The 27,959-nt window shown below is 37.1% G+C and overlaps 1 protein-coding gene and 2 long non-coding RNA genes across 4 annotated transcripts in view; all 3 read left to right on the forward strand.

Moving 5' to 3' along the window:
* Window positions 1-18,895, forward strand: part of LOC148186283 (uncharacterized) — a 53,327-nt gene extending 34,432 nt beyond the window's left edge. The window contains exon 3 of the long non-coding RNA XR_015775068.1: window positions 18,583-18,895. This is a non-coding gene — a long non-coding RNA (uncharacterized LOC148186283). The remainder of the gene's footprint in view (window positions 1-18,582) is intronic.
* ormdl3 (ORMDL sphingolipid biosynthesis regulator 3) lies at window positions 3,248-14,017 on the forward strand. Of its 2 annotated transcripts, none has more exons than XM_088070272.1 (4): window positions 3,248-3,534; window positions 4,561-4,826; window positions 7,013-7,164; window positions 10,134-14,017. In XM_088070272.1, the coding sequence occupies exons 2-4, from the start codon at window positions 4,653-4,655 to the stop codon at window positions 10,267-10,269; spliced, it is 462 nt and encodes a 153-aa protein (XP_087926398.1). In that variant the 5' UTR covers window positions 3,248-3,534; window positions 4,561-4,652; the 3' UTR covers window positions 10,270-14,017. The 2 variants fall into 2 exon arrangements, with proteins under 2 accessions (XP_087926398.1, XP_042363776.1); XM_042507842.2 differs by having other exon boundaries at window positions 3,249-3,562.
* Window positions 18,896-26,181: 7,286 nt separating the features above from the next.
* Window positions 26,182-27,959, forward strand: part of LOC148186284 (uncharacterized) — a 31,226-nt gene continuing 29,448 nt past the window's right edge. Inside the window, exon 1 of the long non-coding RNA XR_015774919.1 lies at window positions 26,182-26,401. This is a non-coding gene — a long non-coding RNA (uncharacterized LOC148186284). The remainder of the gene's footprint in view (window positions 26,402-27,959) is intronic.

Below are 27,959 nucleotides of genomic sequence, written 5' to 3' on the forward strand. Positions count from 1 at the left end.
AAAAAAAACATGGCAAGAGGGCAACGACTGACTTGACAAGATGTGGCCAAAGAATTGGCAAAAAAATGTAAAAAAGTTGCAAAAAAACCCCTGAATATAAGCAAAAAATAAATAAAGAAAAACAAACAAGAAAAATACCCAAATATTTATGAAAATATGAGTATATGTATTTATTTTATTTTTTATGTAACATAACTTTAAATACAAAATGTTTATAATTATAAATATAGTTTTTAGGGCATCTTTTCCTATTTTGTGGATAAGTATTTTAGTATTTTCTTGTCACATTTTACTTATTCATGCAGTTTCTGACCAGATTGCCTTTGTCCCCATGTTTTTTAAAGAAATCAAACCAAACTGCTCAGTTTTCAAAGGGTCAAATCGCTTGTGAAATATGTCCAAACTCAGCACACTTATGTCTCTCCAGGTCTCAAAGAGTTTTGAAATTATATAAATGGATGTTAGTATTAATATGTTTCCTGCTTGAATTTTTAAATCACACTTTAAAATCCACATTGTGTCTCTTAATGTCGAGTGTCTCTAGATTGCGACCTGTTGATGTGACATCTGTAGGCGTCATCATTCGCCCCCCTCCTGAGGTCTGTTTTATCAATGTCCTGTATTCGGCCATTGTTCCAGTGCCAGCGATGATCTCACAGCACTGTCATCCATAGTTCGAATTTGAACAGAGCTCTAGGTTTACATAGCTAACACAGTTTTACCACCCCGGGCTACGAGCGTCCACTGTTGGCCGGCCAAACCTGTTTCATGCCACTCATCACAGGGGTACCCTTAGAAACAGTGGGTGTCAGGTAACATCGCATGCAAGTAGAACACAGTTGACCCCTTTGGCCTCGGGCTACTGTGGGTCTAAATTAGTATTAGGGCTTATCTTTGGATCTAGAACATGACACTGTTGATCTTTCATTTCAGGACCGGAGTATGAGCCCTGTCAGTCTTTCTTTCTTGCCTCTAGCAAGGTCTCCTCTCACCTTGGGTGCGTTAGTATTCAAAGGCCTTCTTTTGTACTTCAGTATCGACCAGAGAGGCGTCAGAGCCAATGTCTTTTTAATTGAATTTCAGTTGTATCTGATGAACCATGACACATACACTGAGCCTTATCTTGAGTGGACTTTGTCTGTCATTCTGCCCCTCTGTGGCTCTGTGGAGCAACAACTTGGGCCCGGACTGAAATATTTCAACTATTATTTGAAGGATTGCCATGACTTTTAGCTCAGATATTCATGTCTGCCTCAGAATGAAAGGACTTTTTTATTTAGTGTCACCATCAGTTCAAAATTTTGATTTATCCAGTGCTTTGGTTTAAGACCAAGAACCCGCAAACTCAACACAATCAGCCTCAGCTGTACCTTGTGTTTCGTGCAAATTAACAAATGTTAGCTAACAACTTAAAGTAAGATGATGAACATCAGTATACTGTGTTGGATAAACTATGTTCAAAGCATAGCATTGCAAAGCTACAAAGCACTTCAGCCTGGAAGAAGTTGAACTACAGTAAAGCTATTAAAGGGAGAAATCTGACTAACTAAAGCTACTTAGAAAAACTAGTTTGAAACGTATTTGCAAAAAAACTGTAAAATTGACAATGTGATTAAAAAAAACCTGTGATTAAACAATATCACATAAGAGGGAGTGCCGCTGTATTAAATATAAGCACGGCTGTGATTCGGTCATGGGCCTGAGCCCTCAGACTGAGTGCTTAAGATAATCAACAGTTCAGTTTTACAATCAATATTTATTAGTTACCAGTGGCAACAAATAATGATTTTTGTTTATTTAATGATTTATTTGGCTCTGCCAACACAAATAGCTCCGCAGCTGGACTGGGACTGGACTATTGACAAGCAACACACAAATGTTCCTGCACACTAGCTTGAGTTTTCGTGTAAGTGTACTTGTTACCACAGGCCAACTTCTTTGTACTATGGACATTTATATGTGTTTCCATTTATTTGTGAATGCACATGTAGCAATACATGTAGATTTGCAGTGACGTATCCAGGCTTTTTCCTTCTCTTTGTCCTTTCCTGACAACCATTCACTATAAACCTAAATGTTATTTGTGGAAATATATAATCTTTGATGTGCAAAGTTTGTCACAACAGCCCTTAATGAAGGCTTATTAAGGCTTTATGTAATTATTTGCTTCGAACACCTATAAAACAGAATGATACATGCATAGTTCAAAATCACATTGCTGTTATAATCTATATCAGCACTCACGTCCTATCAAATTGCTTTGTTGGAACTAACTTTGATATAGAAAGTCACATGCCAGCAAAAAATGCCACCAAATTGAGCATTGCAAATTGAGAATTGTCAATGTGTATCATGTGAAAACACTGTGCACTTTTGGGGTTGCTTATTTTATGCTTTACTGCAATAATCCTTACAGTATTGTATCACTTTGCTGTACAAGAAAAAAGATAGCAATATGAAACTTTTCTTTTTCATATACTTTATTTCCATATTCTTATATTACAGAAAATTAAAAAAAACTAATATGACTGCTTGAGTCACCATGAAAAAATGAATACATTTGAGCTACCAGCATGCTACTGCAAAATATAGTTAAATGCCTCATTTAATTGCGTGTAATTCCCTACTGCCAAACACTATAAGTCTGATTGCATCACCACTATGATCATTGTGAACATGCAAAATGATTTTAGCATTTTAAGTATAGCTTCACAAAGGTGCTTGTATGACTGTATATTCTTAGTCTTGCTATTTTTTAAAACTTTTTTGCGTTCTTACATTATTGTGTATATTTGCTGAGCACTAGAAGAATAGGACTTTTAATTATATATATTTATATATTTTTATTTATTTATAAATGAACTGTTTCTTTTTTGCAAGCTTAATTTGTTGTTGCTTATAATGCAGAAAATTAAAAAACCAAGACAACATAGGATAGAAAAAAATCACATGTGAATATCTTAAGAAAATGTACACTGAATTATGGTGTTGTCCCCAAAATCTTTTCTTTTTTTTCAACTTTTCAAGCTTTTTTTTTCTTTTAAAAGAAAAAAAAAATTCAATTTGTCCATCAAATCCCAAATGTCAATCATCCTCGTTTCCTCTGATCCCGCCCTCCGCTGTGACGTAAAGGGGGCGTGAACCACGTTCTTTTAAAAACGCATTAAACGCCGATTGGCCAGCAAGGCCCACGTGACGCACAGCAACCAACCGCAGCAGGATACGGAGAGCAAAAAAACTCAGCCGAAATACGGGCCGTGAAAGCCAATAGCGGTGACGTTACATCACGAGCGGTGCTGTGTTGTCACCAGCTGTTGTCTGCAAGACGAAGGAAAAGTGGATGTGTCTCGACTGATCGTGAGCCGACACGAGACCGACCGCAGCGCTCAGCGGCACGTTTGGAGCCCGATGATGGTGCCGGATGACTGATGGGAACACTGGAGCCTCGCCAGTCTCCCAGTGATAGTCCCAGTTACATAACTGGAGGCATCGATAAAGAAGAAAAACTGTGATAACGGACTGGTGCCAATACAGGTCGGAGTTGAAGCCATTTTTTTCTGCTGTGAGTGCAATGATTTATTTACTCACCTATTCTTGACATACATACGTGTGTATTTTAACTCCTGCAGTGCTGGATAGTCCACTTGTAGATCTTTGAAGATACATTATGGATAATTATGTTGCTAGTTACATTTTAGGGAACTTACAAGACAGCATGCTGGAATGACCCAGCCTTACATTGTTTACTCTGCTCAATCAGCTGCAGTTCAGCAGGCAGATTATGACTTTTAAAGCAGTTTATCTCACTTGTTAAAATATACAAAGTAGACAAGTTGTATCTCAATATAGCCTTAATTACACATTAACACTATCTATACCATGACCGCAGAAAATACTGCTCTCTGATTGGCCGGCAGGTGCCCTTTAAAATCATCATCGATTGGGATTTATTGACTGATTTAGGTTATTTGAATTCAGATTAATAGCACGTATAACATTAGGAATGGACCACATGGTTTAAATTAAACTTCACTTCAGTAATGATGATAAATAATAATTTTATAATTTACTTATTTGTTTATTTATCAGCAACAATAGATAGTCATTGACTGCCCCAGAGTTAGCTTGATAGCTAAAATTCAGGCAGATCAATATGGATACATGATGAAATGCATGGTCATACAGAGAATAACTAAAATAATGAATGTTAAGCATTGATAGCAGCCGTGTACTCTTATTGTATCAACATTTATCATGTGTAAATGGAAAAACCTGAATTTTTAACACCAGATTTGAAAATATTTTCATTCAGACTTAAGAATTTTAGGGGGAAAACATGATGTGATGATATACATTAATCACAATGAATGCTGTTCATCATTTTCATTGAAATATTGAAATGATTTCAGGATTTTTAAAACTCTTGTAGTCTGAGTCTGATTGTAGGGGTCTTTAGCTGAAAACAAATTCAGAGTCTTGGCTCGAGATAAAAATTGCCAGTTAACGTTTTGCAGTTGCAGTCTGCAAATTAACATCCACTTCTCTCCAATTATCTTACAGCCGACAGATTGTCTCACCAGCTGGGCTAAAACTCAGGCCATTTGTTGAGCGTAAAATCGGTAGGGGTGCTCTGAAGTGACGCCGCCGCCATCATGAACGTGGGCACGGCGCACAGCGAGGTGAACCCCAACACTCGAGTGATGAACAGCAGAGGAATGTGGCTTTCTTACATCCTGGGCATCGGCCTCCTGCACGTCATCCTGCTCAGCATCCCCTTCGCCAGCGTGCCCGTGGTCTGGACCCTCACCAACCTCATTCACAATCTGGTGAGTGAAGCAGAAGCATAGTTTCCTTTTTGTCGAATGAGTCAAGTCAGTGGAGGATGCGTACAGCGCAGCCTGGTGAAAGACTTCGGGATGTGGTGAATCAAAGTAGTGAGTCAGAGGGTCAAAAATCTCTTCTCTGAGATGTTGTAGAAAAGAAAGGAAAGCTTAACTTGCTTCATTAAGCACATTTAAATGGAGCCTGCTAATCTGATTGGAATATGTTTTAAAAGCCACAACAGATTAAACATGATCCATAAAACACGTTAATCAGCTTAAACAGGCCCAAACCGATTCAAAATTTCAGAGTTAAAACCTTTCCATAAACCTATCAAAAGAAAATGTGTATCATATAAACGATGAAGCTGATTCATCTCTGGCTTCGGGTTCATAAATTCAATCCATTTATAACAAATTTGATAGAATTTATTCTTTTAAATCCTCAATGAGGAGGTCAACTTTTCCATTTTAAATGTTTCTAAAATTATTCCATACCAGTCTTCCAAAGTAGGTGGTACTATGTTCAGCCACTTTCTGAGTGATATTTTTTACTTGCCACCAAAAGGGCCTGCTGAAGGTTTATATCCCTCCTCTGTTTCAGAAACACAACATGACCCAGATAGAGAGTCTCCAGGTTCAGAGGTATTTGAGTCCTAAACACTGTGGTTTTTTTGTAAGGTTTTGTGAGTCCTTCCAGTACAAGTTCAGTTTGGGACAGTCCCAGAATATATGAAAATGATTTGCTTCCACTGGGCCACATTGTCTCCAGGATGTCAGATTTGTGTTTTTGTATTTTTCCTGGTGAGGGGTTGGAAAATATCTTATAATGTTATTCCAACAATGTTAATGGGGAAAGTTGAGGACCACTGAAAACTGCATATATTTCCCCAACCTCTTCAGAAAGACTTATTCCTGCCTGTTTTATTTATGGCAGTTTTATGCAAAAGGAAAACAACAGCATACATTATATTTAAATCAAGAAGACAAGGGCTGTTTCTTAAAAGAAAAATCAGCAAATAAATGATAGCTATTGTTATAATACTAAAATAAACCCATCCCACCCCCTCCCTTGGAAAAAAAAGAAAACAAAAAAGACACATTAGGGCAACAGTATCAGTACTTTTCACCCATCTTCACTGCTGTCTTGAGAGAGGTAAAAAAAAAAGAAAAGAGGAAAGGTCTATTTTCCACTTTTGTGACTCAGGTTTTCAAGTCGCCAGCGCCTGGTTCAAGAACGGGAGGACAGTCACTTTGTTTGAATATACAATCGGCTTTTAGAAAAGTCTGCTGGCCAAGTCAGTTACAAACTGTCAGTAGATGGTGTCTTCACTCTCTGTCAGTTCCCGCTGAGCTAAAGTCTGTCTCATTTACATTCCCGTGGCTGTCTTTGTCCTCATGGTGTGTTGGATGGTATGTTGCTGCTGCCGCTCGCTGTGTGCACATTACACACACATAATCATTGACTGATTAACTGCTAGATTTTCAACCGTATCTCAGTGTCACAGTCTTCGTTCATATTTTAAAGTGCTGCCAGTTTTTACTATGGAGACGAGGCCCCATCTCGCCTCACTGGTGTAAACTAGCAGGTTTTCAGAATGTCGCTGACGTGCACTCCAGGTAGTAGTCTTGTTATGAATATTTTCTTTTATTCATGAGGGCAGGACAGGTACAGCATTTTCAAATGTTTACATATGGCAGGAGTTTTCTTTCACAATAATAAGCATAACTAGTATTTTTGTTTTTCCTTATCTCTCTCACAACCTCCGCAACACCTGTCACAGTGATAAAGGGCACAACAGCTAGCATCACAACCCAAGAAGCAGCAGAAGAGAGAAGACAAAAACAGTCACAAAGAAAAATACACATTAAAACACCAAGACACACACACACACACACACCACCACCACCACCCCACCCAACACACCAAGAGAAAAAGGAGTTAAAGAAAAAAAATAACATTTTGCATAAATCTGTAATGGAAACCTGCCTGTCGTTATACTGTTGCAAATCTTTTGTCTAAACTGGACTTAATACTTTGAATCCAGAGAACACATCCAGTTGCAAGGTTTTTTTAATATAATTATCACATGTATTTTAGTCAGTATCTGTCATTCACCTGTTTGACATTCATATGTTTTCAATCAATGATGACTTAATCTGTCTCTGACTGTGTCTGTTGCATGTTGCAGTGTATGTACCTCCTACTTCACACGGTCAAAGGGACGCCCTTTGAGACCCCAGATCAGGGCAAGGCTCGTCTTCTGACACACTGGGAGCAGATGGACTACGGTGTGCAGTTCACCGCTTCACGGAAATTCCTCACCATCACACCCATTGTCCTGTAAGTGACCCCTCCAAAACCTAATGACTAAGCCCTTTGAACCCTGAGCAAACAAACTGGCTTGAATTGAAACATGGAAAGAAAACACTGAGAAATTTGACAGGAAATTACCCCAAATTAGCAAAAATTACAAAAAGATGACTGCAAAATTAGCACAAAAAGGGGTAAAAAAAAAAAATAAATAATTACCATTTATAAAAAACAAATTTAAATAAAATTAAATAATTAAAAATATAATCTAGGTCATAACTATTTCATTATTTCTTGCAGTTTATGGGCATCACTTGCCAAGTTGCTCTTTGCCTGTTTTCCCCATGTTTTTAAACAAAATTAAACCACTTTGGGAGTTCCAGAGGTTCAATTTTGGAGGTTGCAAGATTCAAAGGTTTAAATGCTTTTAAAAGACATCTGAATGCAACACAAGAAAACTGATGTTGATCACTGTTTCAAAGGGTTAAGTTGTTTAACAGCTGGAGGGAACACCTGATCTTCAATGGATCTAAACTTTGAGGAAGTAGTAGAGCAGGATTGTATTCTGCAGAACAGATGTTCTTCCTCCCAGAACCCTTAAACAATAGAGAGTATACCAGTGACCCCTTCACGAATGTCCCCTGGAACAATGATTTAACTGGTTATACATAGCCTATTTTTTACCCTTTTATAGTCTGAGTTGTGTGAAACAACAGGACAAGAGACATGTACTCATAAAATAACCACACACTCCCCCATTCATATGTGCACATTAAAAATGTTTTGATGAATGAGTCTGCACAGTTTCCAAAAATTGGTCTCAAAAGAGCACAAAAGAGAAAATGACCTGGAAAAAAGTGCTTAAAAATGGCAATAATTCTGCAAGAATGATTTTAAATATATAATTATGATAACTGTAAATATAGATCTTTGGACATTGTTTTAAAATTGTTTCAATATAATATTTATTTATTTATTGCATTTTGCAGAATATTTCCTGCCAAGGTGCTTTCCGCTTTTCCAATTTTTTCATTAAAATAAATCAAACCAATTTGCTCTTGGTTCAAATGTTTAAATACTTGTAAGAGGCATTTGAATGCAGCACAAGAAAAGTGATGTCAGTCTTAGTTTTAAAGGGTTAATTATAATATTGGTAGACATGAGGCTGTGAGGAGCAACATGATGAAAGTGGTTGAGTTCTTTTTAATCGGTGTGCTTCCTCTGTTTTTTTATCTTAAGCTCAGGTCAAACTGGTACAAAGTTGCACCTTTGCGTTTAAGTACATCTGTGAAAGATGTACTTTAAATCTTGCACCTCATACTTTTGAGAGTGTTTATTGATTAGCGTCCCTGCTGCTCTCTTATTAGTCGAGCTCACAAACTGTTACAGGGCTTAGTGTTTGCAGCAGCACCCCTCGCTGCTTCCCTGCCCTTTTCTGTCCTCATTAACCGGCAGAGTTCAGTTTACAGGAAGCACTCTGGTTCCTGGGGTTGATCTGCCAGCTCAGCTTGAACATTGTAGTCATAGCAGTTTTTTGCAGGTGTACACTTTTTTCTTGCGGGTTTCAAAGCCCTTGTAGTCATTTTGTTTTGCGACCAGTGCCAGCAGGAGGAGACTACAGTGGTCAGTCTCTCAGCTCCAGATGGAAAAGCTACACATCTGCAAACGTCTCTCAGGAGCCTTCGTTACATGTCCGCACTTGTTCAGCAGAGAACAGGATGTGCAATTCATCATTCTGAGCTCACAAGAATCCCTTACTCTGTTTGCAGTTACATCTGAAAATACTGTTTATATGAGATCGGGGAGTTTGTTGTTGACTCTCGTGCCTCACCACGAACATCTGTGCTCCCTCTGGCAGCACTGAGCCAAGACGCAGTCAGGGTTCACACAGGAAGTGCTCACTTTGGAGGCATTTCTGAATGTTGGTTGCGCGGTCACTCACCCTGTCTGTTTAGTTATGAGTCTAACATGTAGGAATGTCCCGATCAATTTGCCCTCGATCTGAGTCATTTAATATTCATTATCTGCTGATACTGAGTCCTGAGCCGATACTTTATTTCAAAGTGGGTTGAATGCAACAAGAAATATTGATTGAAATATATGATATGGGTTGATCAGAAGTTGCTATAATTATCATCTTTTCAAAAACTATTTGCAGAACAGCCTCAAAATTGAGCTTAATTTTTGATTTTAGAGCGAACACAGCTACCCAAATTAGGCTTTTCCTTCATAGGGATTTTGGATATTGATACATGTGACACGGATGTTACTTGTACATGTAAGAAGTACATTATGGGTATCGAATGCTCTTTTCATTTAAGTACTCAGTTCAACCCTGGTACACACTTAATAACTTAAAAGTCATTCAAATTAAAGTCGATGAAAGTATTGGATGTTTATTTTTGTCATCTGTACATCATTTGCTTTGATTATTTTAATAAGTTACACTTCTTGACTTAGCTTGTACAGATTTGTAGCACTTACAGTGGTGTGGTGAGTGTGGTTGTTGGCTGCACTCATTCTGCGCTCTATATTGCTCAAAAGCTATGTTGGTCGCAGGCTAGAGCCCCTGCTGAATTGACCTCAATACCGATCTTTGTTATCGTATCGAAACATCCATATCGTCATTAATGATGAGCTTCATAGATTTGCAGATTAGTATTGTAGCATCATATTTCAGGTCAGTGTTGCAATCCTGTTGTTCTGCGTGTTGAAACAACCTCTCAGATTAAAGTGTTGGCTCTGTGTTTGTGAGTTGGGAAACATCTTGCTGTGATTATCAGAGGGAAAATAAGTGAAAGGTTACCGAATACTTAAAGTGATGTTTTGACAGCTTTAATTTTAATCCTTTAATTTCTCTTTTCTAAAGACCTTGTTTTGTTCCACAGGCTTGTTAACAGAACGACTTCAGAGAAGTACAGACATGAATAATTGTTCAGAGTTAATCTGCTGCTCATTTCCATTCTCATAATCATTATTCTCTCTTCTCTCCGATTCAGGTACATTCTAACCAGCTTCTACACCAAATATGATCGGGCCCATTTTGTGGTCAACACAGTTTCCTTGCTCACTGTGCTGATCCCCAAGCTGCCGCAGCTGCACGGCGTGAGGATCTTTGGGATTAATAAGTACTGACAAGGCGGAAGAGGACACCTCCTTCCTGAAGTCCCTGCGGACTTCTGAGAGCACACAGAGTATCAGGCCTCTGATTTGGCTGCAGATCCAGCAAGGATCCGCGGCTCTCCGGCTCCCGACTCTGCTGAGCAGCACTCTAAATGAAGCCTCCTGGGGATACTGCCATGGTACCAAACCCCAGGAAAGTGACACTTTACAGAGAGCACAAAGGGAAAGTGTGCTGTTGTCATTGTTCGTGGCTGTTCTTTGAGACACAGATTTTTTTAGAGACACTTTAAAAAAAGGGAGTATTATGATTATGTTCATTTCTGTAGAAATGCTTTTTTGATGTGACAGGTGTCAGGACGGAGAGGACAATGTAGTTGCACAAAATCGTGCCATTTTACATTCACTGGCACACTGGGGCTGTAATCAAAAGTTATTTTGTATGTAATGATACACTGCTGTATTTATTCAGCTGCAATCCGACGAGAAGCTTCCTCTTTCTTGAGGTTTCTGGGCTCTGAGGAGAGCAACAATACTTTAATGAAACAGTGAGGGACCTGTGAACTGCTGCAGAGGCGAGACACGAGAAACCACAAGGGTTATATTTAGCCCTAGCTGTCCTGCTCAGGGCCAAGATTGGGAAGTTAAGCAACTCTTATTTTTATCTGACCATTTCCATATTTGGACTCCTCTTGTCCTGGTTTGTGTCACAGTGAAGCCTCCTGTCTGCAGAGTCGTCAAGAGCAGGAGCCCTCGACTGATTTAAAATAACCAAAAGTCCTGAAATAGCAGTGAAGAGATACGTATGTCTGTCTGTACTTTATTATAGTTACATAAAAGGGCTCATGCTTGTAACTAAAAGTACCCAAGACCTAGCATCAGCCTCTTACGTCTGCATCCCAGGTTCAAATCTGGAGGCAAACCACGCACGCGAGTGACTAGTTTATTAGGTACGCCTGTGCAAGTCAATGCAAACTCAGTAGCCTTGCAGTAAATTCTGAGGTGTTTCTATTGCTCTGTTCACTGCCAATGACATATATGAAAATGGTTTAATTTCTGTAAGAAAAATCATGTGATCATTTTTAGTGATCATCATCACTAAATATACCTGTGAATAGGGCTGTACCAGACTCAGAATTATGCCAGTCTGGTGGGATTTGGCTGTTCAATATAAATATTAGAAGATTCATTGTGTTCTCCATACAAAGTTTTAAAATATAACAGGGCTCTATTGGATGTTCATTGTTTCAGCAGCACTTATTACTGATATAGTAAACAAGCTAACAGTGCTAACAGCAGGTCGCAAATGTGCAACTACATTTTTTGCCAACACTGCAAATTAAACAAAAGCCAGAGACTGTGTCGTATTAAGCTGCTGTGAGTCGCAAATTCACCATCTGTAAGCAGAAGGTTTCTCCTCTCTCCTCGTCTACAGGCTGCCTGCAGGCCTGCAGCTCCAAAGAGTAGTTTGAAATTTAAGAGCACTCACTCTGCAGCAAAATCTGGGGACCAAAATGTCCCCAGAATACACTGCACAGCACACTGACTAGCAGCAAAAAAAAAAAAAAAATGACTGCTCGACTTGAAGCACTCTTAGTAGGCAGAGGGATGTCTGACTGATGATTCAAATCTCCAACTTTCAAGGGGAGCCCTACTCGTGAACAACCAAACAAGCAACAAGTCACTTATGTTTTGAATCTGATAATCGCTTGCTTGTTGGCATCACGTACAGTTTCGAAGATGTGTAAATCATTCGATCTGTGTTCATCAGACAATAAGATAAAAGTTTGAGAAATAACTTTGACTAAAATGAAAAATTACCTGAAATGTTCAATATTATCTGTTGACTAAAAAAAACACTAAAATATTGAGCTGTCATTGAGACAAACTTCGCTAAAATAGTTTTCTTTGACTAAGAGAGGACTGAAAAGCACAGATTTTGAGTCGACTGAAATTGAATGGAGTGGTGCAGGAAAGAGTCCTAAAGATGACAAATTTAACGCTAATATGAGAGTGGCAGAATATTAGAAACACCTCAGAATAATGAAATCTAATCCAGATTATTTAAGAACACTACGTTTTCCCTCTGCAGAATGTCAGAATCTTTTTAGGATCCGTAAAACTGCAGTTGTACTACAATATGTACTAAAAGAGGGTCAGGTGAGAAAGCTGCTTTGAATAAGTAATAATTCCTAAACGGTAACATGTCACTGTTCATTTGAAATTTTAGGAAACATTTCAGTTTTAAAATTTTACATATTGCAGGTCTAATGCATGTGTATGATCTTTTTTTAGCAGCAGAAGGCTGATGAGTCCATGAATCATGTCACCATGGACCATTAGTTGTAAGTAAAGATATTAAACTGCAGAAAAACCACAGTTTGATTTAGCAATTGTCAGCCAAATCTTTAGTCATTAAATAACATTGACAATTCTGTTTTATTTCCACTATAAGATGGCTGATACTGAAATCTCTCGGCTCTATACAATACCTTGGAAAATTTCAGTATTGGATACCATTTTCAAAACCACAGGGAAGAGATGGACATTTAGGGCGGACAGTTTGATAAACCCTTTAATGCTTGAACAAATTGGTGTGATTTCCTTCAAAAACATAGGAAGAAGGCTATGGGCATCGTGAGAAGAAATTACGGAAAAATTAAGAAAAATGAAAGCAATTAGGAAAAAGTGCAAGAAAATTACTTGAAAATTAAAATGAAAAAAAGAAATAGGCAAAAAAAATACCCAAAAAAGGAATTTGCTTGAGAAAAGTTCTTAAAAATGAAATAATTCTTTAACATTATTTTCCATAAATAATCATAATTTTAAATATCTGGACATGTTAAATCTAGTGGTATTAGTGTATTGATACTTGAGTATTGAACTCATATGCAATATTTATAGAAAAATACTTGTATACTTGTTTTCCTCAACACCACAAGATGAAAAACAGATCATTGTAGAAGAAAACACCATAAAAGCAGTTATTTTTGAAACATGTTCTAATAAGAGGCAAAAAAATATGTATCTACTCTTAGACTAAATATTATGATACCAAACTCCCCTCTGTAGCTTTTAAAGGAAGGTCCTAAAATTGAATGTTGTATTTCACAAATTGAAAAATTAAACAAATTTCCTATATTTTATTAAATATGTTTACCGATAATAGCCAGAACAGTGTTGGACACAGTTTACTCTCAGCAGTAGTGTTAGCAGTAGCCATAGTAGCATAAATATGACTGACTGTGGTAGCAGTTATAATAGCGGTAGTAACAAAAGTTTTAAGGTAGACGAAGGCACAAGTTTTGATCAAATTCAATTATTTGGATTATTGCTCTTTCGTATTAATTACAGCTTAACCCCCTCCAAAAATCAGTTATTTCTTTTAGAAAATGGATGTGTTGAATTGGCATAATTAAGAATTTATGCATTTATCCAAAAAAATAACAAACATGGACCAAAGGATTGTGTAAATACTATTTGATCCTCTGCAGCTTTTATTTCTTCATCATATTTCGGAGATATTGTCACCATAAAGGGCTTTACGTCATGTTAGAATATTTCATAACACAAAGTGATAATGCATTTTTTTTTACTTTTAATGTTTAGGACAACAGTTCTTTGAAAGAAGGTTGAATTGAATGTTGATTAAATGTGAAACAGTGGCTTCTGTTTGTTGATCAGTGTAGTAGTGTGCTTTATGAAGGAAATGTCAATGTGATCTGTAAGAGTGCTTGACCCAAAATACAGTATTTTTCAAGTATCGTCGCAAAACTCTTTATTGCTGCTTTTGTGTTGTCTAATGTTTTTGGTATTGCGTCTGCCCATCTCACTTTATTGAATGTGATAGCTCAAGAATACCTTCACAGATTTTTTTGAATGTGGCACAAACATCTGGTCAGGCTCAACGACAAACTGCTAAAATTAGATTTTGGTGGTCAAAGGTCACCGTGACCTTGCCCGTCTCATTCCCGTGAACACGATATCTCAATAACTCTTAAAGGGAATTTCTTTAAATTTGGCACAAACGTCCTCTGAGAATGATAAGAATTTGGTGATCAAAGGTCAGTGTGAGTACAAAATATGTTTTTAGCCATTTCTCAAGAATTCATACTCTCAGTGATCTAATTCCCTAATAAACCTCGTAAGACTAGGATCATCTTAAAATATTTGTGAATGGATTTGTCCACAGTAATAGCATGTGACAGAAATAGGTTCTCACAGTTGGAAAATGCATTCGTTTTATTTCATACAAGTGTGCACTAAGCATGCTGATTGCCTTGCATTAGAAAACTTTGTTTTCCTGCAGTAAACCAGACTAGAATAAGTAACACTTTTGTCCTAAACCGTGCAGCTTAAACCTTGCTGTTTTATACTCTCTGTCAGCTGCAGCTGGTAGCAAGCTTGAAATCTAAAATTTAATCCATGGTCTTTATTTCAACATTGCAAGCTGATACAGGTACAGAGCTCGCTGCGTTACACAACACCGGAGGCTTGTTAAACATTGATTAAGTGAAAGTAATGATGAGGTATTAGATTGAATTCAGCTGGGTGTCCTGTGGGATAAATTGTTGTGAAAGACCTGACACCCTGACATAAAAAGCTTAATGTTTGTGCAGTGTTTTATTTATTTGACGTTGACAGTGAATTCCAGAGGAGCAATTTTAATGTTTTCAATCCTGACAAACATGCAAAAGTCACCTGAATGCATCTGAACATTTTTAGAGAAGATTCGCCGATTATGGTTCAAACAAAAACATGAACATGCAGCAGACAGTGTAGGACAATCACCTGCTGCCGGGAACTGTTGGACAATGAGAGCGGGGCAGACATTCGGGGACACCGGCGGAGAAAGACAGCGGAGCGGACACCGGTTGAGACAGTGGCGGTGATTGAGAGCGGAGCGGACATTGGGACACATATTACACATATTAGAGCCAAGCGGACAGCAGCGAAGAAGGACAACAAGATGGACACAGGTGGACACACCGCCGAAGAAAGACAGCAAAGCGGATATTCGAAGACATCAGCGGAGAATGAGAGCCAAGCATACACCGGTGGAGACACCGGCGGAGAAAGAGAGCGGAGCGGACATTCGGAGACACTGGCGGAGAATGAGAGTGGAGTGGACATTCAGAGACACTGGGGGAGACACTGGTGAAGAAAGAGAGTGGAGCCATCATTCGAAGACTCGAGCGGAAAATGAGAGTGAAGCGGACATGCGGAGACATCGGTGGAGACACCGTCGGACAATGAGAGCAATGAGTCCTCTCCGTCTGTCACCCTGGGACCTTAGATCGTCTTGTTCGTTTGTTTTTGGACGTGGAAATGTTGTTTTATTGCGTAGCATCTGTAATTGTGTCCCCTACACTACAGTGAAAACACAGATTGACTGAAAGTCTCCTCAATAGTGTGGAAAGAGTTAAAAAGAAAAAGAAAAAAGAAACAATGGGGGAAACCCTGCTGCTGACTGATGACATGCTGTGGACTGATCTAGCATGTCAGCAGCAGTTTGACACGCAGTATAATGCAGTGTGTGTAGTACTGGCAGCACGGGCGAAATCAAAGCAATTTATGCTTATTATTATCGGTTCTATTTATCGGCCAGAAGTTATTTTGTGTCTCGTTGGTCTTTTGTGTTTCTTTGTCGTTGTTTTATGTTTCTTTGTGGTCATTTTGAGTCTCTTTGTGGTTGCTTTGCTTCTCTTCAGTCATTTTGGCTTTTTTTGTGGTAATTTAGCATCTTTTTGGAGATGTGGTCCTCCTTGTGGTCATTTTCTCTTTTTGTAGTTGCTTTTCATATTCTGCCCATGGGATCATTACCTCATAAGTCTGCCATAAGATAACTACACGAGATATTTCTGTTGTTAGTCAAGCAGCAATTACTTTTAAAGGTCAACTTTAAAAGTAATTGGAAGAAGTAAAAGCTCTGCATATGCACATTATTTGGAATGAGTTTCTTGGTCATTGAAGGGGGAGTTATTCTGAACATAAAGACATTTTTGCTACACTTTCATAATCTGATCACAGTACAGTGCTCATGTAATGCAGTGAACTTTAAATGCATTTTAAAGTTTAGGATATCCTCTACAAAACCACAAAAGTCTGCACAGATTAAAACTCTGAAATTTAATTTAAAGTTCCCAGCCTGAATGAAATGCAAAGTGCCATCACACAGCAACAGCACAGAGCGGCAGCCAGACATGTTTGTGCAATCATCTCTTCCTCTGATATCATGAAATTTTACTGTTGCTACGGCAACTGGGATAAAATTGCAACTTTATTTAATTAAATTTTGTAATTGAATAGATTTTGAGCCTGATTACTCACTCCCCAGCCCCCGAAGATGCATTGAGCACACTCTCGCATTTTCTTTTTATGTCCTATGAGCTTTGAGAGATCAACGCCTCGGGGCCGGTGTGGATGTGAATTTGTGAAAGTGAATTCATGGTCCAATTAATTGAATTATATCAAAAGCCATGTGAAGATTTGAGGCATGTAATGCACAATAATAAGTGTTGCATTCTAAATATTAACTGTTTAGTGCTTGCATTATTCTTGTTAAAAATTAAATATAAAGGATTTGGAGCTGGTTCACAGAATAATGTAGTTTTTAAAAAAAATATTACTACAGTTACAACCCATCACTATCCAGCAGAGGGCGGCAAACGTCTGTCATTGACCTTAATCTGAAGCGACATTCAGCCACTATAAATAGGAACGCCGTGGGGGAGAGATTATTGGTCTTTTCTCTTGTCTTTTTGTCCAGAGGTTTCTTCTCTCTGCTCATTCACCCATTTATGTGCATCCAGATTTACAGTCTTCCTGGAAATAGTCACTAAATTTAAATACACATGACCAATATAAGGCAAGACTCAAAGGAAAATATGACTGTGTAGAAATAAAAATGGATTTTAGCACAGGGGACAAGCATTCTGTTCACTTCTTAATGACAAAAAACAGTCATGGGTAATAATTGTCTTTATTGGTCTGCAGTCTGTTATGTGCTTTTGGTACCGTACATCCTCCTCATTCACACTCATAAGGGGGTTTCCCAGATTCTTAAAAAGTCTAAAAAGGCCTTTAATTCATTAATCTAACAATAAGGCCTTAGTTATTTTTTAAATGTCTTAAATCTCCTTTGCTTTACGCTGTGGGAACCCTGTCATACCCTCTCTGCTCTGCCTCCATCAACCACAGCACAAAAATGCTGCGTACACATGAGTGCACGAGTACTAATACTAAAATAATGCTATGTATGGTATTGCTTTGATACATTTCTTGTTACATTTGAAGTTGTTTAGTGACATTTTAATTTAAAGCCTGCGTTTTTACAGTGTGGTTGGTCTATTAGTTCTTGTATGCATGGTCGGACTGACTGGGCCACTGGGCACAGACATGCAAAAAGCTCCACCACCCCAAGACACACAGACCTTGTTATGGTTTTTCCTCTTTTTGGTTTGTTTTGTGTCTCTTTTTTGGTTGGTTTGGTTTTTTCTCTCCTCATGCTTGTTTTGAATCTCTTTATTTTGTGACTCTTTGTGGTCATTTTAAGGCTCTTCATGATCAGTGCGTGTTGATTTGCCGGGGGGGGGGGGGTCCTTACATTTTGGGTGCCAGGGCCTTTGCCCAGTAGGCCTGTTCAGTTATCCATCCATGCTTTACTATAAGGAAAGAATATACATATAAACATTTAAAGAAATGACTAATTTACTACCTCTACTCATAGCTGTCATTACAACTGTACACGTTTAATCGAAGGAGTCAGAGAGGTTCTTATAATTATATCACCCTCTAAAAAACCCTAAATACCTGATACTGTACATTTTTTTCTTTCTACTCCATGAAAAGTTAGTGCTGACAGCGTCTAGGCGGTGTGTCTGCTTTCTTCTTGGAGGAAAACAAAGTCACATGGCCGCCACACAACCAACAACATCATTCAATATGGATGACAACCCCGGCAGAAAGGCAGCGCCCGCATCGAGCCCATAGCAACCGAGGGAACATGTGGCGATGCCATCTATTCAGATTGAGCATTTGAAATATGCATGCACCATGTAGTGAGGCTCCCGCAGCGTGTGCTCTGTTTTTCTGTGCATGCAACAGCACCGGGGACGAGATGAGACACAACAAACCATAGATTTGGTCTGTGCGTTACCCTGCTGTGACATTGACACAGTTCGACCTGGTAATGATATACCAGATCATGAGTGCTGTGTGTTTCATGTAGGAGGGAAGAGGGAAGTGTTACAGTACAGAAGCGGTTAACTATAAATAGAACCAAACAAGAATTGGATCAATTAATTATGAGCTCTGGATCCCCCACAGGGTCTTTGAACCGACTGAGGAAGCCAAGGGCAGGAGGACTGACGACAGGAGACAGCGTCCCCTTGAAGCTGCTGTGCTGTCACTGAAATGCAGCGATGGGCTCTCAGAGGACTCGGCTAGACTTTCTTAAGGTCAGTCTGCCGTTTAATGACGCTCTGCCAAACACAGTGCAGTCACATGTGCTGCATGAAGTCCTGTAAAAAGTAGAAATAGATGTGGAGCGAAGCAGAACAGACAGTACAGTATGTTGATTATATGTTTGTTTGTGGCCGTACGGTACAGACGGTCAGTCTTTTCTCTGCACATTGGTTTCCCAAAGCCACCATTTTTTAAAAATGTCTGCATTCCCCAAATATCAAGTTATCTCCGCTGGAACATTTCCTACTTACCTACAGATTCACAAATAACATTTTCTTTCTCAGAAGCTACAACATATAATAATAATCATCATCATAACAGTAATATGATATTTTTTATATAGCACCTTTAAAGTTTAAAAAGTGCTTTGACAGTAGGGGGCAGAAGGGATTCTGGCAGAGGCAAAATAACTCAAGGAGCCAAAAACTAACGCTGAGCTAAGGCCAAATTTATTTATTTTTTTTGTTTTGTTTGTAGAATTCGACAACATACAACATCATGCCGTTATTCTACTTTGAAAAAGTTTTTATGGAGTTTAGAAAGGATGCAGTTTTGATTTCAGAAGTTAAGATCGTCGTCAACTTAACAAAACAAATTATATATTCATATATATATATATATATATATATATATATATATATGTATTGAATAGAGGTGTAAAACTGCCAGGTTAGAAAAAAGATAAGGTTTTAACATGAAAATGTCCGTGTTACAACCAGATGTTTTTCACATTTTTATGTTTCATGTTACGATGTGATGCAGGATCACATCATTACATGAAATGTTTTAGGTTGTGACAAAATAGGTATATTGTGATAACATGAATTTTTTTTTTTTTTCTGAATTATCTTGTAAAACCATGAAAACAAGTTGTGTCATGTTTTTACGATAAAGTTTATTATAAAAAAGTTTATTGTGATGACAAGAAAATGTCAACAGTACACGCAGCAGGATACCTAATGCTTCATTCGTCAACATGACCGGCACTGACCAAATGGCGATATTTGATGATTTGGGATGACAATGTGAATTTGAAGTAAACATCCACACTAACTATGATCAGATTTTGATTTAAATTATGCAAAATTCAGATTTTTTCACAGACAGCAAAATCCCCTTGTTCCAAAGAAGCCCTGCTCACGGCAAACAATTTAGAAGAGCACAAAAGCAAGAAAAAATACATAAATCTCTCAAGTATAATAACCAAAACTTTTCAAACTTTGGCAGAAAACTGAGTATAAGTTGGATCCCATCGCTCATAGAAAGACACTGATTGAGAAAATTGATTTTCAGAGCCTTTAAAGCAGCTTCGATGTTCACCTGCAGGCCACAGTGGCTATTTCATCTCAGACTGCAGCTCCAGTGGCCTGCAAATAATCTTTGCTTTACCTGACAGCAAACAGCAAAAGCAAAAATTGACCTGTATTTGATTTTTTGCTGTTGTTATCCCTAGCTAAAAAAAAATTGAAACTGTAATAACACATTCAGAGCTGTGGAAGAGTCGCACCAAGCCCAAACTGTTTGACTGGAGACTGAAAACCACTTTAGTCTTTTTACAGATGAGACAGTCCGTGGTGACACCTTCAAATGATGAATGGCTTTTAAGAATGAGCTGTCTGCCCAGGGCGGAGCTATGAGCCAACTCATAACATCTTCCCCCGATCTATCACGGGAACTATGAATATTCATAAACTGTTCTTGTTTTACATTATTAACACACTCATTCCCCCCAATAATAAGATTTATGATTGCTCCGTGACACCCTGAGTTTGAAACTGGCGGCGTAAAATTTGCCGGTCACCATGGTAATGTCGGATACATTGAGGAGAGCTCCAGAAATGCAGTCATAAATAAAACACATCACAGCTTAAGAGACAGGCCTAATTAGCTTTCACCACGCAGCAATTTAGCACTGCACTGTTGGGTATTAAGCCATGACTAAATCTGAACATTCTTAATTAATTACCTAGGGCTTACCGAGCATTTTGCGCTGGCTTTGTGTTATTTTTGTTTTATTTTCTCTCTTCAAGGACAGCCAGCGCTATTGTTCTCCAACTGTGCTTGAGTCTGTGTGTGCGTGTGTGCGTGTGTGTGTGTGTGTGTGTGTGTGTGTGTGTGTGTGTGTGTGTGGTGTTTTATTGTCTCACTTTGTGTGGGTGCACGGGAGGAAAGAGAAGGGGATGGAGAGGATGCTGAGAGGAGACGTGTTTAATCTGACTGTAAACTGCATGTGTGAGAGTGGAAAGCTTGACAGGCATAGCAACAGTAACTAAGGGGAACAGGGCGTGGCGAACTGTCAATCACACAAAACTGCACATTGTGGGTTTTGAAGGCTGGTTCTGATTTCTTTTTTTTCTGTTGTCTAAATGTCTTTAAAGGAACTGCTCAACCCCAAATTATAAAAATGCATATTTTTCCTCTTACCTGTAGTGCCGTTTATAGGTCTAGATAGTTTTGGTGTGAGTTGCAGAGTGTTGGAGATATCGGTCAAAGAGATGTCTGCCTTCTCTCTCAAATAATGTACGACTGCGGATGCTTAAAAAGTCTTAAAAAGCATAAATTTGCATTAAAATTACTTAAATTAATCTGTCAAAATTCTTAAATTCCCAAATAATAAGTAGCATCTATTTTTTGTTAAACAATTTAAGAAATTCCTCTGCTTAAACTCGTCATGATGGGAATCCAGGCAGTGGAAACTGATATGCACAGTGGAAAAACACAAAATAGTCAAGAAAACTGGTCAATAACTGACAGATCTTTCCCACTTTGATTGTTAAACTGAATAATTAGAATATAATATATTCATTGTCTTCCATGTGGTCCACTCCCTAAAAAGTTTCTGTTTTTCCACACGTCGATAATCTGACTTATTTACTCGATTTAAAAAATAAATAGTCGGGGCAATGGTGGCTCATTGGATAGAGCCGGTGCCCCATGTATCGAGGCTTAGTCCTCATCGCAGCGGTTGCAGGTTCGACTCCAGCCTCAGACCTTTGCTGCATGTCTTTCCCTCACTCTTTCCCTTTCACACGTAGTCTCTGTCCTATCCAATAAAGGCCAAAAAAGCCAAAAAATATCTTAAAAAAAAAAGAAAAACAGTTGATTAAAAGTTGTAAAATTGGATAAACTGGAAATACTCAAGTAAAATAATCTTTTTTTTTTTTAAGTAGCAATTTTTATTTATTTATTTATTTATTTATTTATTTATTAAGGTGTGTAGTGACTCTGGAAAATTTGGATTCATGACTTCAGTATTTCTAATTCTAGCACTTGAGTTTGTACAAACCCTTAAATGCTTTTCTTTCCGCCACCCTGCACTGTCATCACCAGTAGCTCCTGAAGGATGCGGCCATATAATTTCATCTACTGGACCACAATTACATTAGTCTTCAACCACTTTGCACCTGCTCAAGGATGAAAGCTCCCGCTGAAAGCGTCTCATCAGGCACAAAGACATTTCCGAGGTGTTAGTAAGACGTATGACACACAGGTGTTACATAATGTCTCTCTAACCGACGCGCTTGTATCCACCTGACCTTAGTTTCGTTTCTAATCCTTTTAAGTGTTTCAGGCGGAGAACAAAACATCTGACAAATCAATTCAGCATGGTTTGATTCAACCAGTGATGAAAGCAGAATTTCAGTCTTTTTACTGAAGTACAAAGGTATTAACAGAGTTTTAGGGCTGTAAATAAATATATAAATATTTCTAAATTTAAATGCTCAAATAAATAAGTCATATATAATGAATTTCCTCAATAAATGCATTGAAAAAAATCATATAATCATATAAGTGAATGCTTAGATAAATTAATAAATATAAAATCATATAATTAAGTGTTTAATAAAATCAATATAATCATATAATAAAGTGTTTTATAATGTAATTAATATATAATTGCAAAATAAAACGCTTAAATAAATAAATAAATAAATATGTAAGTGAATGCTTAATAAATATACAATTATAAAATAAAGTTCTTAATATATTTATGAATATAGAATTATGTGATACATTGCTTAGATAAATGATTAAATACACAAAGAAATATATATATGTATAATATATGTATAAGTTAGTGGTTAATAATAATATTAATAATGCTTAAATAAAACATTAGTTGTTTAATTATAGAATAAAATACTTTATAGATATACAATTATATTAAACAGTGCGTAGTAAATTAATGAATATATAATTATATCATTAAATGTTTAATAAATATATATTTTACAATAGAAAAATAAATACATTTAATTCTACAATGTCACCATATGTATACATCTATAAATGACAACTTTATTTGTGTATTTGTTTATTTATATAGGTCTAACTCTTAGCATAGTGTTTATTTATTTGTTTGTATATTACGTTATTATTTCAATATTCACTTATTCACACATATTTCTGGGTGCATGGTTCGTTGATATTATAATAAAAGTAAACATAAAGGAGTATTAATATTAGCAATCTGAATTGTAGTGGAGTTGCAGGATAAAGAAGCAGGAAATCGAAATACTTGAGTAGATGTACTTTCCACTGCTGGATTCAGCTGACTGCGAACGCACATCTCAGCATCGTCTCATTGATCACATCAGCTCCATGTTTTTTCAGATTGGATCATGTGCACCTGCATAAATATGAACTTCTGCTTAGCTCAAAGAAGAGTACCGAGATAAAAGAAACGTCTCGGTCTGACTCAGCCCACTATGATTAACAGTAATTAGTGATTAGCATTTTTATGATATAGAAGTGTGTGTGTGTATGTGTGTGTCTTTGATCACCACGCTGAACTTACTTTACTGCAGCGATGCCCACAGATTTTATACATCTTATCACTGCAACATCTTCCACTGTGTGATCTGCTGGGTGGGATATATTCTCCACAGAATAGACGAGATTGTGGTCTTGAATGTAAATCATTTAACTTAAAATTATTCTCAATAGTGCGCTATAAATTGGACCAATTACTATTGGTATGCAAAGCTAATCACCTTTTTGCATTCAGTGAAAAAAGTTCAAAGCACACTGGTAAAGGAAGCCTCCCCGATGGGCAATTCGGTTGGATATTAATAATTTAATCTATACTATACTTTTTGAATCAAACCAGTCAAGCTTTCTATCCCTTTGACATCAAATTTAATGCCTCTCTCCCCTGTGTTATTACAGAGTCTCATTGACAGCTTCTGCCTGAGGCCATGCTAGCTCTAAAAATAATTAGATGGGATCGTTCGTACTTTGAACTCCGGACAGTTGTTGCATTCAAAAAACTTTTTAAAAGAGGGTTCAGGGGGTTTGCTGAGCTCTTAAAATAAATATGTTTTGCCCTTTTTTATAGAGAACAAGTGTACTCTTGTCCTCTGAGTAACATGACAAACATACTGAGATTTTTGCTGCAGACTTATGGGAAGACCAAGCACACTGTAAAAAGTTGATCTTTCTTAAAATAATCTTGAAAAAGGAAAGTAAATATAACTATTAATTTAAATTTATGTTTACTTAATATCTAATTGTTAAGTTTACTCGAAATTTAGCAGTATTTCCCTGATTTTTGTGAAGTTGTTGCAACTGAAAAATGACTAGTTCAATTACCTTGTTCTTTCTAAGTTTTAGATACTTCAGTAAACCAAGTTAGTCCGACTTACCTTCACGACAATGAGGATTATGTCGTAGTTTGGAGACTTCTGTTTTGTTAAAATGCTAAAGAAAATACAAATATTTAAAAAAAAACAAAAACATTAACAAAAACAAAGGAATCCCTTTTTTAACTGATTATTGTTAAACTAATAAATGGATCTTGTCAAACTGCTGTATAAAAGCAATGTCCCACCTGAGGTCGTGCTGTTGTACTGTACATCACCACAGCTGTGATTATCTTCAGCACTCGGTCTGCGACCTTGTTTCTATAACCGAATCACAGCGTTGATGATATACGGTACAACTACATTTTAACTAAACTTGACAATTAGATAGAAAATAAACATAAATTCCGATTAACAGTTATTTTAATTTCCATTTTTAAGGCAATAGTTGTCCTAGATTTAAAAAAAAAAAATGAAATCAACAGATTTTACAGTGCAGTTTTTCTGACCAAGACACTGAGTTTCTACACTGTTTATCTGCAAGGACAGACTCCTGGTTTGGGAACCTTGGAGATGTTCTCAAAGGAAAGAAATAGCAAGAGTGTTTGTAAGTATTCATATTGTAGAAAATGAGTTTTCTCCCTTCTTTAAGCGCTGCTGAGTCTGAGCATTTCACAGTGTGGTAAACATCACTTTTACAAAACAAGTCTGTCCTTCGCTGAGAAGTATTCGATCTATTGAGGAAACTTCATTATAGACCTCATTTCATCTCAGACATTTTGACATGTTACAGCGGGATTTTGTAAAGCTGACCCAGATCCACAGCTCTATGCACGCTGCATTACTGGGAAACTGAGCCCTCATTAATATTATTAGTTTCACCTGGTTTTCCTGCTGTGACATGTCAACATGTGTGTTATGAAACCAGGTCTGTTGTAAAATATGCTGTGTCCCAATTCTGTTTAGGATCATGACGTACAGTATTCATTTTCACAAAACCAGATGGCTTATACTGCTCGTTTTAGTTTTCCCCATTTAGTAGCTAATATGGGAAATCAACAAGTTTCACCATTTGTAGATACAAGATTGGACTAGTTTGAAATGTTCACAGATTTTATTCACTTCTTAATCAGTTTATTTATCTTTGTCTGATTATTACCATTCCTTAATTTATTATACATAATATTTTACATATTTATTTTAAATTTAAGTTTTGTTTTGTTTTTAATATTTTATTCATTTCCTCACTTTCAGCATAAATGCAAGCATTATGTCTCCTACTCTAAAAAAGTATTAAGGAATATTTTGTTCTGAAAGCAATGGTTTAAATGTTTAAACTTCAGATAATAATAATAATAATAATAATAAAACTAATGAAAGGTTAAAAAAACAAGATGGTGCTAAACAATAATGTGTATTTTTTCCTGTAACATAATTTAAAAATATTTTATTCTGATAATTATGAATTTAGTTTTGTGAACATTTTTAATTAATTAATTAATTAATTTTCCATTTTTCCATTAAAAAAGCTCTTTTTCTTGTTATCTTTTACTTATTTTTCATAATTTGCGGGACATTTCCTGCCCAGGTGGTCATTGCTTTTTTTTTACCCATGACTTAGAAGAAAGGTCAAACCAATTAGCTCAGGTTTCAAAGGGTTAAACTAAACAGGTTGTAAAATGCACATAAGAAAACTGACGTCGGTCTGGGTTTCTAAGGGGTTAACCACTAAAAGGGAATGAACACACTGAAGTCGGTAGATAAACGGTGAAGTCGCATTATCTGAGGAGCACCTGAATCACCCATTCACTCAGGTGGTCCATTTAAAGTGCCTATGCCCCGCCCACATGTTTACGCCACGCGCAGTGTGTCGCGCGCTCCTTTCCGTTACTGGTTACCAGCTGCTGTTAACCGCTACATCGGGTGTTTATGTAACTTTAGCATCTCCTGATGAAGCGCGCCTGGCTTAAGTTTAACCTGTTGCTTCAGGACGTATTTATGAAGAATATAATCAACATTTCATCCGTCTTCTGCCTTAAAATGCGCGGGCTTCAACCCCGAAGCTGTGGAGAAGGAGAAAAAAGATGGCGACGGCGCAGGTAAGAAACGATGCAAACAAGCTAGCTGACACCATGCTAACAGACAAATAGCACATTTCAGGGTGTGTTTGGCTATCCATTGCTGGCAACTAGTAGCCAAATTTGTGTTGTTTCAATGGTTATTTGGCAACTAGTAGCCAAATAACCATTGAAACAACACCAATATTGAATAGTTATCTGAAAGGATGCCTGTTGTTGAATTACGGTTGATTTGTCTCTTTTAAAAAAGCCACAGTGGCTAATAAATAGTGTAAATATGTGCTAAGTTAAAAGGGTAAGTTAGCTATTTTCTTTCTTGTAATTATATTCCTTGATGTTATTTGCATCCCCCTTGAAAAAACAGGGACTGGAAAAAATTACCACTAATTAATTAACCTTAAGAAACCTGACTTTTTCCATTTTATTATCATGATATAGTCTTTATTTGTCAACTGCTGTGCCTTTATAATGTAGTTTTCTCAACATGAAAGTCCAAGAAAACCTACTGGCTACACTAAGAATTGCCAGTGCAGTCAGTTAAGACATACACATTTCATAAAGGAACCGTAATTTTATATGTCAGAATGACATCATGCAACATTTTTTTTGAGTAAACAATGTAAATTTTCTGTATTATTAATACAATTATTATTGGAAGTGGCTTGGTGTTTTTTTTTAATGTAAAACTATAGAAATGATAACAGGAGGAAATATTGGCATTATCTTTCAAAGTACAACCAAAACACCTCAAATTTCTCCAGTTATAGAAATAAATTGTTTGGTTTTCATGTGAATTCGTGTGTTTAGTGGTTTAGTATTCTGTGAAGGGGTGAATAAGGATTCTGGTTCCAAACCTGGGGGTCCTGCTAAATTCTCACAGGGTTTTTGAGCTGTCCTATATTTTAAGGGGTGAGAGAAAACCTTTTAAAAAATTTATAGAAGCCCTATATCTCTGAATTTTATTTGTTTCAGTAAACAAAACTAAATGAAAGATAGATTGTTACTTTATTCATCCCCATGGGGAAATTCTTGTATCTAGCAACTCACATAAAATCACATAATCACATTAAATCTTCATTAAAAGTGACAACAACAATAAATAAGGTGCCGATAAAATAAATAATAAATAATTTAAAAAATGTCCTTCAGTCCATGATTGACTGTTTATGAATTAATTGGCCGGAGTCCAGTGAGGTGTCTAGTGGGGCTTGGAAGTTTAGATTTTTATTCATGATATAAACTTAAACAAAATCTGACAGGACAAGGGCATGGGGAAGACCTGAACACAAGCTTTATTCACAGAGGTCACTTTCTGCTAAACAGTCCCATCCTTTATTATTCAGTTACTGGCAGGCAGCCAGAGTTGTTTGTGGTTTTTACATTGATTTGAATGAATAACATCCATCAACAGTAATGTATTAGAATGTTTCACATAACAGCAAATGCATATTTTTCAAAGCACCTACAGTAATTGTGCTCAGAAAAGTGACTCATAAGGAGAGCCACGATGTAATAGTTCATAAAGTGAGATTAGATCATGTACTCTGCCAAACCTCAGAGTAAAAAAAACCAGGCCTCA

The sequence above is a fragment of the Plectropomus leopardus genome, chromosome 19, assembly GCF_026936395.1.
Source record: "Plectropomus leopardus strain MGB_pleo_1.0 chromosome 19, ASM2693639v1, whole genome shotgun sequence".
Taxonomy (NCBI): Eukaryota; Metazoa; Chordata; class Actinopteri; order Perciformes; family Serranidae; genus Plectropomus; species Plectropomus leopardus.

Bases quoted from the DNA above. Each gene is read 5' to 3' on its own strand.
- ormdl3 (XM_088070272.1), top strand. From the start codon at position 4,653: ATGAACGTGGGCACGGCGCACAGCGAGGTGAACCCCAACACTCGAGTG. The intron at 4,827-7,012 runs GTGAGTGAAGCA...TGCATGTTGCAG, and splicing joins CCAACCTCATTCACAATCTG to TGTATGTACCTCCTACTTCA. The intron at 7,165-10,133 runs GTAAGTGACCCC...TCTCCGATTCAG, and splicing joins ACCATCACACCCATTGTCCT to GTACATTCTAACCAGCTTCT.